Consider the following 12,665-nt stretch of genomic DNA (forward strand, 5'->3'; position numbering starts at 1 on the left):
TCCTCACAGGAATCTGTTACCAAACTATGCCTGCAAATATGACTGCTATCTTACTCAAACCTGAAACAGAAAATAAGCAAGTAATCCTACTGACCCACAATCTTCAGTTCAGCATTTGCATAAATAATTCCATGTGTGTTTTCTGCTATACATTGGTACATGCCGGCATCGTCAAAGGTCAGACTTTGTATTCTTAGTTCACCTTTCCGGAACTAAAACACAGAATCAATAAAACAACAAGATATTCATATAGACTATGTATGCTGATGAATTTATATGTATTCCACATATCTTCTATTTTATTTTTTTTAGGGACAACATTCAGAAAAGAGTTCCTCACATAACATTAAGACACCAGTGAGATTTTATTTTACCCACGTTACATTTCAGTCTTTATGACAATCTATTCACCTTCTTGTTTTAAAGACAGACTCAGTGTCGATATAGATGGAAAAGTCTTAGCTGAGTGGCACTTGACACACCTACTCTTCAGTCCCTTGTTACCATACTAATGTAAACACTACTGATTCAGAAATAAGAAACAAGAAATGAAATTCATTTTATGCACATAAGCTTTGTTTTTCTACACTCACGGTTCAGTACCTTCTGTTGTATGTACATCGTTTTACAACAGTAAAAGGTCAAAGCAAGTCCCAGTGAGGCAGAAGTTTTTCAGACGATTCCTCTGAGAGGTAGCATAAATTATTTTCTATTACATTGTTTTAACACCAAAAGAAAATACTGTAAATCAAAATAAAGTACTTAATCTGTTTCTAAACAATTACGTATAAAAGTACAAAAAGTGTGGTGGTGCATTTTGTAAAGTACAAGTAGATGTCTGTTTTTGAAAGATCATGTTAATGAATTCTGTTTTCTTGTCAAAATCAAGCTGAAAAGCTTTAAATCTTGCATATGAGTAAATTGGAGTGCATGGAGTAGTGGAAGATTAAAAGAATACTATTTATCTGAAAAAGATTAAAGGAAATACATATCCTGCACTTTTATTTAAAAAATGTTTAACTCAGATTTTCTGAAAATTTTTATTTTTTGCTAAGTGAAACACCAAATTAAAAATCATTTAATTTAGAAGCAAGCTATATTTTCAAGGCAATTTAAATATTTTTGCTATTTTCCATTTGGAAATCATCTCATAATAGTAACACACAGCATAATCTTCTGGTGTACTACTGCAGAATTACACACCGCTTTCAGCAATCCAGCATGGAGATTTTCTCAGTGAAAGCCAAGCTGAGTGGGGACCATCAAGCAATTCATTTGTTAAATTACTTGTTTGTAATAACTACTGAAGCTAGAAAGGAGCATTGTTTTTCCTGGTTTAAGCCATCTCCATATGGCAGATGGTGATACCTCTACTCTCCCTCCAAGCTCCCACATTTTTCTTAAAACATAAAGGCAAACCAATGCTGCCTCATTGTCTTTTTTTGCTTGCTTGCCAAGATCAGTGCTGCCACAGCTCAACAGATGCAACATTACATTGTGCCCTCTTCTATCCTCTTTGTTCTTTAATGACACATCATACAATAGATATTAAGCAATAGATATTACATTGTTGAAATGCCCGGAGAGAAAATATCCAATGTAATAAATTTAAATTATCAAATGGTACTCATTTAAACTTCACATCACCTAAAATAATGGAATTTTGCAATAGACTGTGGCTAGGAAAAATGTGGAAAAGCATAAAACAGGAGCACTGGTAATTTAAAAATTACCCTTTCTTCTCTTGTCTCCACTGACTCTATTTTGTCTTACACTTTGAAAGACATACTCACGTTTAATGTGGTAAAAAAGATTATTTCTGGAGATAAGCTGATAGACATTTTTTATCCAGAGAGAAGAAAATAGCATTTAGATAAAGAGGACTGGAGAAAAAGGGATATCCACCTCCCAACATGTGGTCAAAAGTCGAGTTCATAATTCAGACTGAATATTAAATAGCCTAAAGAAATGCTGAATTCTTCATATCCTCAGAAAACCGAAGAGAAGACTCAGAGGAAACTTTATAAAATAGATTTTAATGCCTAATGCAAGTGGATCAGCAAATATTCGTATCATGATAATTGATTTTCTTTTAACCTTTTAATAATGCATGCTTCAGAAAATAATTTCCATCAGTTAATCAATCAATCCTGTATTATCTATGGCAATATACTTACCGCGACGCCATTCTTCAACCACCTAATTGTTGGAATAGGCTTGCCTGTAGCTACACAAGGCCAGTAGAGGTCACTGCCTATATCCTTCTCTGTATCATTGATATGTTCTACCCACTCAGGAGAAGCTGAAAGATAATAACCATGATGCCTTGTAAATATAGCAGATACATATTTAATTATGTTGTATTAATTCCACTGCTTTTTCACGAGTGTCCAAAGTTATGTTGCCACTTATACAGACCTGTCAATTATACAATGTTGAAATTACTCAATAATACCATAAAATGACAGTTAAATGACACAAAATGGTGTAATACCATGTAAGTACTGAAAGGTTCTCCAAGAAAATATTCCTTTGGTCCAGAGAAGCTAATTAAGAATTTAATATTGAAAATGTCCCAGCATTTTTGGGTTTGCTAAGGAAATGAACCTATTTAGTACCTTTACCTATTACAAACAGTAACAACCTTCCCACACCAATTCTGAATTTCTCCCAGTGAAGTTCAAGCACTTAACCAAGGGTCTTAACTAGGCAGATTTTCTGTACAGTCAATGAGAAGAGACAGAAATCTCCCGAAGGTAATTCAGATGTTATGGATGACCTTTTCATGCCACAGTTATGTGGCACAAGTCTTCGTCAAGGCAGTCAGGTTACTTGGAATGATTCCACTATGAGAGGTAAGATGCAATGTTTTGGTTCCCTCACTTAGCCAAATGCATGAAGAGAAGGGACAGAGGCTGAAGGAATAAATAGTTGAGTGTAACTAGTAAGAGTGAGAGCTAAGACAGAGTAGACAAAAGAGGAAACAAGAAAGTGCAACAAATCCAATCATCTCCTTTTCTTCCTGGAAATTCTTTCACTTCAAGTACTCTAAATTTATTTAATTTCCATTACTATGTCATTACTATGTCAAGGTGTATACACAGCTATCATAACCAGATAACTTAAGTAGCTGTTCAATTAATACTCAAATGTTATGCCTGGTATTCAACGCCTGACATTCAATGCGTGAGTTTTGATATTGCCCTATTAGCTTGAACAGCAGCGTGTCAAGATGATGCTATGAGTCAGTACTGACATCAACTGTGGAAACAAAAATATCTGCAACATAAGTGAAAGCAACATAGATTGTGAAGAATAAAATTGTTTTACTTACCTTGTACATAAACTCTTGCTTGATGCTTATCCTTTCCTTTATAGTTTTCAGCTTCACACTCATAAAGTCCTTCATCTTCATACTGAATATTAAAGATCTTAAGAACTGCACCAGACATGCTTATCTCAGCAGTGGCTGGCATGGGTTCAAGGTATTTACTCCATCTGAGTTCAGGAACCGGACTTGAAAAGGTACAGCAAAGTACAAATCAGCATGTTCAAGAACTGGCTGTTAAACTGCAGACTACAAAACAGCGTTTGATGATGAAAAATGTCTTTTCATTCCCTGAAATATGAAAGCAAATAGTGCTCTACAATAACTTTAAAATACACTTACTTCCCAAGAGCAAAACACTCCAGCGTCACGTTTTGCCCTAGGAGAGCATACGTGTCCTTGAACTTAACTTTGATATCAGCAGGATATACTTTAGCACCTAAGATGAAAAAAGAGATTTTCAGGAAAGGCACATCAGAAAAAAATACAGCTCAAGAAAAATGTTCATAAAATTCCAGACAAAATCATTCACATGGAGCTTGACCATTCATGAGGTCTGATTTAGCCCTGAACTTTTAATAGTAATGTAGAATTGTTTTACTCAACAACTAGTTATCTTTCTCTGGATGGTAATGCCTAACATTTTTACAGCACAATGCTTTAACATATACTTGCATTTGAAGTGTGATGATGTACTGTGCATGTGGGTAGACAAAAGACTGACTCTCTCTTTTCCACAAATTCTTTTACAGAATGGAACATTCTGAATTATTATGAATTTAATATTATTATCTTAGTAAGGGTATGAAGGAATTAGAGCCAGAAAATCTACATCTTAATGAGGGCACAGGGACACAAATGTAATCAAATCTACCTACTGATGATCCCTGTAGGACTCCTCTTGCAATTCTAGATGAAGATCTCAGTATGAGTATTGGCCATGGAAAATTTGGACAAAGATCACTGATTTGTAATTACTCAAATTCAATTACAGTACTTCACTGGAATATGGAAAGTTTAACAAATAAAAGGGTCACTGAAATCTTAATGAGGAGCTTACGAGATTCTAGTGACTGACAGTCTGAAGTGGCAAAAGGGAACGTGGTTACCGTTTGGAATATATGCATTTTTCATGAAGAAATGGCAAAGAATTATCTAGTAAGACAAAGCCATGGGGACTGTCTTGAGACACAAAGCTCTTAGACCACCATTGGATAGGAAATTTCAGCAGGGGAAAAGGATTTTCCATTTTCATGGGGGACTTGCTGGGAAAAAAATTAATTCCTGATGCTGTTCATTAATTTTTACATGAAGTTTCTGCTTTACAGTAATATCACTTAGAACCAAAGATAAGGTCAGAGAAAATATTAAAGGTTTTGGGATGAGTACAGGGGCTTATCACACAAAAGAGATGAGGACTCTGAGGATGAGAACTCTGTTCTTGATAGTATGAAAGGAAATTTGTATATGAATTCAGAGAGATTTCCTTCACAGAGATTTCACTGTGAATGGGAATGTCTTTAACCCCTGTACCTGGAAAACTAAATGACATTGTGCAGTAGTCATTATAACTTGCCACGTACTTCTCCTCACAGAGCTGAAAGTACTTATAAATGAGCAAAATTAAACCACAAACATTTTGAACACTTTTTCCAATACTTACGATCAGACTGGGGGATAAGTGGAATAAATTTGCTGAATACACTCTTTGTTATTGATGGGCTGGACACAAAACACGAATAATTGCCCTTATCTGATGCTTCTACATTCGCAATGTAAAGATTGCCATTTGTCTGTGACACAAATCGTCTTTTGTCCAAAGCAATGAATACTGGGAACTCGTTTAGAAGCCACCGATAACTGAGGTCATCTGGAGAAAAATATTTTCTAGTCAATATTAAAAACCAATACTATCACCTACTTAACCCATGGAATCCTGTCTGAATATAAATTACTTCACTCTGATGTCTAGCTTATAGATCTTTCCTTTGGGAGATGCAGCTATGTGGGAGAGAATATAATATACATGTCTCAGTAGCCAGCTAATACCCGTCTACACTGAACACAGGAGTACTGCTGCCATGAGTGCAGATTACTGAGCACCCAGTTACAGTGTGTGAAGCTCCCCTTGGGCACAGCCTTCCCATAGGAACTGGAGTGGAGTGGGAGGAGATGGGCAGCTGGGTCTTTAGCTCACACAACTGAGAAGCTGGGAAGCCCTCACCAGCCTTGCAATTTAGACAAAACCTTAGAATATTTTAACTAGCAATATATCTCAGTTCTTTAATGCCTTGCAATACTTAGACACAGAGTATGAAAAATAAAACATTATCCTATTTTACAAGATAAAAGAGATGCTAACACCTGAATTCAGCCCTCCGAATGGAACTGCAAATACTTGAATTTATGGGCATAATCCCTAAAGAACTCTTCAATAGCTAATGGTGAGAAAAAGGCACTTCTAGAGCATGAATAATCTTATCTGGTGCCTACTGCTGTTCCATGACTTTAACAAGAGCCCATGGCCATTTCTATTGATGTAATTTCATTAGGTGGAATGAAACTGGGCCTTGCTCAAGGCCAGCAGAAAGTCTGGGATACAGCACCATCTACTCAGGTCTTTTGAATGGTAGAACAAGCCTCCCCTCCATTAGCCAGATTAGTCTGAGTAATTTAGGTATCAAAATCTATTTGCAAATTGAGTAATATCCTTTACATGTAGTCAACTATAGGCATATACAAAATGGAAACCTAACCTGAACAGTGATTCTCAAGCTGCATGAAAGTTACTGTTTAAGTAAAATTAAAAGAAACTTTCAAAAATAAATATTTATTTCTTTTCCACTGTTAAGCAGTTGAAAATGAAGCACTTTATGCTGAATTACCTGGGTAGTGGTAAGGAGGCTCACAAAGAAGCACTGCTCCAACACCTTCTCGCACTTTAACCTCATAGCGTTCCTCAGGTGGAAAGGGATCCAGGTCTATTTTAAAAAGAATGCAGGAGGAAAAATGGGGGGGTTTAACACAAGAATTTTTCTTTATTATTATTTTCAGCCCTGTAGACATTAACACAGAAATACAACAATATATGGTAGATAGATATCTGTGGACCCATAATACCAGTTTTTCTCATTTTAACTTTGTCATTATGAAGTGTAATGAATTTTTTACAGTATTTTAGTCATCATAATCATAAATGCCAGAAAAACACCCTTGTGCAGAACATATCCCTAAGGGTAGCCAAGTGAGCTACATTTGAAGAAGGAATCCCAAGAAGAGAAAGGAGAAGAATTTTAGGTTATTTTTCATTTGGTTTCTCAAAAAATGCAGGTTTAGTCCTTTAATGTAACTTAAAGTGGCTTCTCTAAAATGGCCTGGCTGCCTTCCCTGATAACTCCTTCATGGAGCTACACATCATCCCACAGACTGTGGGAGAATAGTAATGGTATTTGCAGTGATAAGACAACAGTTGCAACAGGGTCAATAATGGCAATTTGCTGCTTCTTTTCACTCATTTATGTATCCCATCTGAAATGAAATTATCTGCATCTTGAGGCAGGGAAGCTTCTCTTGTGAAGCTTCTCCATGTCACCAAGTGCAGCAAGGTTATAGAGATCACAAATGGAATCCTTTAAATGTTATGGTGGTGCAAACAATATATGCGTGACAGCCACATGCACAGACTCTGAATGCAATATTCTACCGCAGAAACCATTTAAGCTAACTTCATTCAGATTACTTCAGCTTTCTTCAATGGTAGGCAGCTATCCAGTCCTACTAAATTGCCAGTGCTGGATATGAAATCTAACTAAAACTTAAGTCTAACAGCAGCCAGCCAGAAACAATCAAGAAAAAATCAGGACAGAGCTGCATGCTAGAAGATATTAAGAAGGAAACAGAGATTATTCAGTACTGTAAAATACAATGTATTGTTAGATGGATCCAGTAGACAGTCTGCATTATCTAAAAATAGTTAATTTCTTAACTTCGAAACAGCTGCTACATTTACTAAACATGGTACAGGTGAAGGATTCCTCCAAAGCCAACCATAACTGTCAGACCTGAATGACTACAAGAATCTAAGAAGCAAATGTCATTAAGTTTTGTCAAATGCATGAAAAGAACTCTAGGAAAGTTAAGTTCAGGGAAAGACGCCTCTTCCGTCTTCTGAAATATTAATGGTTATTCTGCTCAAACAGACCAGTAGATAACACAGTGACAGGATCCTGACTGGATCAATGCCTAAATGGCAGGCACTCTTTAAGGACTTCTGATTATTATTTTATTTATATTTACCTTGTGCCTTAGTGCAATGACTGTATTCAGCTCTCCACAGCTAGCTCCCAATTAATGTGGAATATTAATCTTTGATAACAAAGAAACCAAGTTTACCATATGGATTCAGTAAGAATTAGCTGTTTGACCAGACAGGATTTGTACCCAAAGTCAAGGAAGCTCTTCACAAAAATTGGAATACCTCTATTCATATATCTCCAGTAGTTTGAGTATATTCCTGTTCCACTTGCCAGCATGGACCTTCCTCCACAACTACTTTGTATCCTCAAAATACTGACTGATCTCTTCCTAAAACATCCATTTTCTTGTTTCAGATCTCCTGATCATCATACATACTTGTCACAGTTATTCAATTTTGCTTTCTTTGGAACAGATTAGTGTCTCAAATCTCTTCCAGAAATAGGAAAAAATAAAAACTACAATCATTAGCAAAAAATGTGTTTCTAATTTGATACTGCTTTGCATATGCATGGTGTAGGGTTTGATGAAAGGAAAACCTATCATTGCTTTTAAGTTATTTTAGCTATTTTAAAGTGTAGACATTTTGTTTATAGTATTCTTGAATAACTTCTAAATATTTAGGACGGCCACCACATATTTATAGACATGGGAACAGAGAGGCAATTTGTGTATGTAAAACATTATGCTAGTCCTGAAATAAAATAGTCTAGACCAGGCACGGGAAAGTCATTCAATTATTGAGATGAAACTGTATACCTTTTTCCCACTTATGAAATGCTCTGTTTCTGACTGGGTCTTAATATCTTCTTTGCATAAGCACTACTTAGTTATTACTCAGTAATTATAACGTGTGATTCCACGAACCCTTAATTGGAAGAAATTCATTTTTAGCTAGAATGAAAGAATTAGCATAATCACTCTACTCCTATAAGCATACAAGCAGTAGCTAAAGAGTATGCAAATTTCTCTTCCTTGTCATTCTTGCAGCCTCTCTGCTGTGAAGTTGCTGTGTTTGACTATTCTGAAACTGCTTCCCAGCAAGTAGAACAGTGAATCATCTCTGATTTTGCTCAGCACACACCAAAAAGCCACTAAATACTCCTGCAGGATAAAATTCCTTCCTTCAGGAGGATGTGTGTAAAAGTTAAAAAAGATTTTAATGGGTTTTAAAGCACTGGAGCTAAAAAGATCCAGCTCTACTAAAGACAGTGTTCTCAGATGTTCTCAGCATTAAAAGGCACACAGGCCTTTGTGAACGGTCAGTGGTAAGAGAGGATTAATTTTTTGTGGATTCCTATTTTTGTTCTCTGATGAAAAAATACATTGAGGAAAAAAAGCATCTTAAGGCAAAATAAAATAAAAATCCCAAACACTGTGCTCAGTCAGCAAAATTTTATATTACTCTTCTTGTAGTACATCAGTTTTTTCCAATGCATGCATTTGTTGACAGTGCAGGTCTGTGCATATGCATGCGTTCACAAGACTGGTTCATGATTTTTAGAAGTTGACAGAAATGTCCCCTAGCAGGGTCTTCATCGCAGCCTAGGAGTCAGAGAGCATGCCTTACTAGCGAGTGCCATGCCTTTCTCCTGCAGGCATCTCAGTTGTGTTTGCACTGCAGCAGCACCTCCTCATCATATGCCCTCACTTGCATCTTTCCTCTGTGACTATTTCTCCTCATCTCCTACCGTATCTAAAAAGAGTCTGGACATTATTATCTCAAGATCTGGTTCCATAAGTCTCTTCAATTATTAATTTAACAATAAAGCATTGAGAAGGATGATGTATCAGCTGAATGCTAAAAAATATAAAATGCTTACAAAACTCATTATGTGTTGATCTCTGCAGACTAAGCCATTCAACACATTATTTTTACAGAGCAATACAGCAATAGCATATGCTAGCAGAGGACAATCCAGCTTCTATGCTTTGACATAAACATCAACTTACATCCAAAACTCAGAGTGGCTTCACTGCTTCTGACAGTTCCAAAGATATTAGATACTATACAGACATATTTTCCAGCATCCCTTGATTTCTCTGGATTATTGATAACAAGTCTGCCTCCCACCATACTGTAGCGATCCTTTGTTAAATCAATGTCCCAGTTGTTGAGTTTCCACCTATTAAAAAAAGAAAAGCCAGATGTAAGGTTTGGCCCCAAAACCCAAGCCTGGTAAGAAATATGTTTTGAAAAATAACTCATGAATCATTATAAGCTATACAGGAAGGTATGAATACGCTTCTGTGTATGTTTTATGTATTTCTTCAGCAAGAGCCACAGATCTGAACTCCATAGATCTTTTTAAATATAACAGTCTCAGACTGCGTTAGCCTTCTCAGAGATGTGAGATAGGTTAAAACCTGATTGTTGGCCATGCAGCAGAAGATGCTTGAGTTGGCTGTGAACGAGCTTGATAGTAATCAAGTATTGGATTGCAAACATATCATCAAATAGTTATTTAAGGCCAAATTAGCTAAGAAAATACTCCCTCTGCATCTTTAAAGTATGGAGTAGTGAAATTTTTAAGAGCCTTTTGAAAACTTGCTGTGGGGGATGAAAACGTTTCATACAGCCTAACAGGCCAGTGAAGTCAGTGCAGAAACAGTGGAATGCCTGATTCAAGACCTACTTCTTACACTCAGAAAATTGCTGGACACTCTCACCTTAACTACTGTAAAACCCCACAGACAGCCCCCTGAGTTTCTGTAACTTGCACTTCAGGAACTAGGAGGGAAACTCGGTCGCCTAGGTCTGGCCCATACTGATTTAAAAGAACTTAGTACATGGAGTGAGAACCAGTACCCACCATCGATAGCTCTGTATTTATTACTGCGTCCACAAGGGGGAGCCCATAACCTTCTCTGAAAGAAACTGCACGTTTCCGGAGCACGAGCCGGGAAGATGCAACTTAAACATTTAAACATCATAATATTACTTCTGTGTAAATATTTTTTTTTTTTTGCCACAAAGTAAAGATAGGCATTAATGTTTGAAAATGAGAATGCATGCCCTATGTCTTCCTTCCTTATCAAAGATGTACTGAAATATACAGAACACCCATCTGGAAACTGAAATTGCAATTGTGATGGAAAGAAACAATAATAAAGTGATATTAACAAAAAATAAATAAAAAATAAATAATGAAATTGCAGGATTTTCAAGGTGCAATAAATAGCATTTGGGTTTTACAAGATTTTAGAGGCATCACTTCAGTCCTATGAGACATACTGTAAGTCTGCATTACAAATAATAAATCCTCTGTTAGGAAATACCTAGGAATAACTGTCAAATGAACAGCTTATGCTGTAATGAGAATGTGGCAGGAAGGACTTATCTACTTCTGAGACAGGAAAATCTTGGCTCATGAGCTGTTGGCAGTCTGGGAAATGAAAATAATATATTTGAGGTAAAATATATTGAGACAAAATAACAATGTGAGAAAATAAGAAGAGCTCAGATTTTGCAGAGCCCATAACAGATACGAAGAATGCTAAAATTTACGTAGAGCCCATGATCACTCTAAAGATGGCATGTTTACATAGTCTTGCAGACAGGGTGGAGGAGTCTCTGGAAAGACTAGAAGTCATGGGGAAGAGTATCAGAAGGGTATTGAACCTATGTGTATCTAATCTGATACCTCTGCATTTCCAGTCCTCTCAAAGCACAGGGAGAGCAAACAAGTGCAACAGCAAAATGCAGTGTAGAAAAACTTGTAAATATACTAGAGACAGGGATCATATTTAAAAGGGGTATTGTAGTTCCCCCTGAAATCCTTCAATCACAGGTGGGTCTGTACATGCAGACAATCGGTAAGCATATTTAAAGAAAAAGGCAATGAACATTTTAAACACATTTAAAAGAATGGCAAACAGACTCAACTGCTTGTTCTGTCTTAGAAGTCAGAATCTAGGAAAACACCTAAGTGAGTACTGGATGCAGATCATAGGATCAGAGAACAATTTAATTAAATTGAACTTTTTTTACTGGCAAGACATTGTATCTGCCCCTTACTATGATGACAACAGTCTTCTGCCCTTGACTAGTTGTAAATTAGTCATGGTCTTAATAGTGACAATCTTAAGGATATCTTCCTGTACATAATAGAGCAGATAATGGCCGACAAACTCATATGGATACCCAGAGGTCACACAATAAAGCAGGATTGCTCTGCTACTAACATGACCACAAATACTGTGAAAGAGGTCATGTTTGAATCCCTACTAAACTAGTTGAAAAGTATTTCCAGAATAAAGTTTTTTTAATGTCTTCAGTAGCAGAGCTGACACATTATTGAGCATCTCTGTACAGCAGTAGATGCAAAAGCAACATAGGATGTAGAATATCCAGGTTCAACAGCCAGTCATTCTTCTTTCAGGGTAAGCTACAACAAAAAAAGCTGTTCTGAATCAATAAGAGCAAGGACTTAAATGTCTATCATCCTTACCTAGAAACATGGTCTCTTAATTATTTTTTAAAGATTTTTTTTTTTGCTTGCATATGGATCAGTATTCCTTTCAAAAGCTGAAAACTTCTAACACAAAAGGAACGTACTGTCTTCAACGCTGACTAGACATTTGGGCAAACTGAATCAAGGTTGGTTCTTACTCAGAAATTGTAAATCTCTCCATTTTTCCCTGCCTTGAAGACTTTGTATCTTGTAATATTTGTAATCCTTTTGTAATCCTTTTGTAACCTGTTAAGACAGCCAATCATTTCAGAGTTGAAACCTTCACTGAGTAAAATACCTAAGACCTGAAAATCAAAACAAGAGAGGTTACCTGTAAGTGGGAAAAGGAATTGCTCGAGCTCTGCAGTTCATTGAAACTTGTCCATCTGAAGATTCTTCTGGATAGATGGTATCAATGGGTTGCTCCTCAAAAACAGGTCCATAGCCTTTGTTTCCTTCCTCTGAAAAATTGGTAGTTTGAAATTAATCACTTTTTAGTTAGTAGTCAACCTTAAGATGAAATTACATCACACTTTTCACATTCAAAATGCGAAGACTAAATATTGAGTACCCCCAAATCAAGCTCTATATGCATCAAGAAAACCAGAGCAGTAAGGATAACAGAAGTG

At 36.4% G+C, this 12,665-nt stretch overlaps 1 protein-coding gene across 1 annotated transcript in view; it reads right to left on the reverse strand.

Moving 5' to 3' along the window:
* The window catches only part of CNTN1 (contactin 1), a 138,703-nt gene that overhangs the window by 59,482 nt on the left and 66,556 nt on the right, over positions 1–12,665 (reverse strand). The window contains exons 3-10 of the mRNA XM_057403655.1: positions 12,368–12,497; positions 9,536–9,708; positions 6,214–6,309; positions 4,992–5,198; positions 3,671–3,767; positions 3,335–3,516; positions 2,178–2,302; positions 95–212 (exon numbers count right to left, since the gene is read on the reverse strand). Coding sequence (XP_057259638.1) covers positions 95–212; positions 2,178–2,302; positions 3,335–3,516; positions 3,671–3,767; positions 4,992–5,198; positions 6,214–6,309; positions 9,536–9,708; positions 12,368–12,497 — 1,128 coding nt within the window. The remainder of the gene's footprint in view (positions 1–94; positions 213–2,177; positions 2,303–3,334; positions 3,517–3,670; positions 3,768–4,991; positions 5,199–6,213; positions 6,310–9,535; positions 9,709–12,367; positions 12,498–12,665) is intronic.

Source organism: Pezoporus wallicus, unplaced genomic scaffold (assembly GCF_028554395.1).
Source record: "Pezoporus wallicus isolate ANWC-B61680 ecotype Strahan unplaced genomic scaffold, APGP_CSIRO_Pwel_v1 contig_7274, whole genome shotgun sequence".
In the NCBI taxonomy this organism is placed as follows: domain Eukaryota; kingdom Metazoa; phylum Chordata; class Aves; order Psittaciformes; family Psittacidae; genus Pezoporus; species Pezoporus wallicus.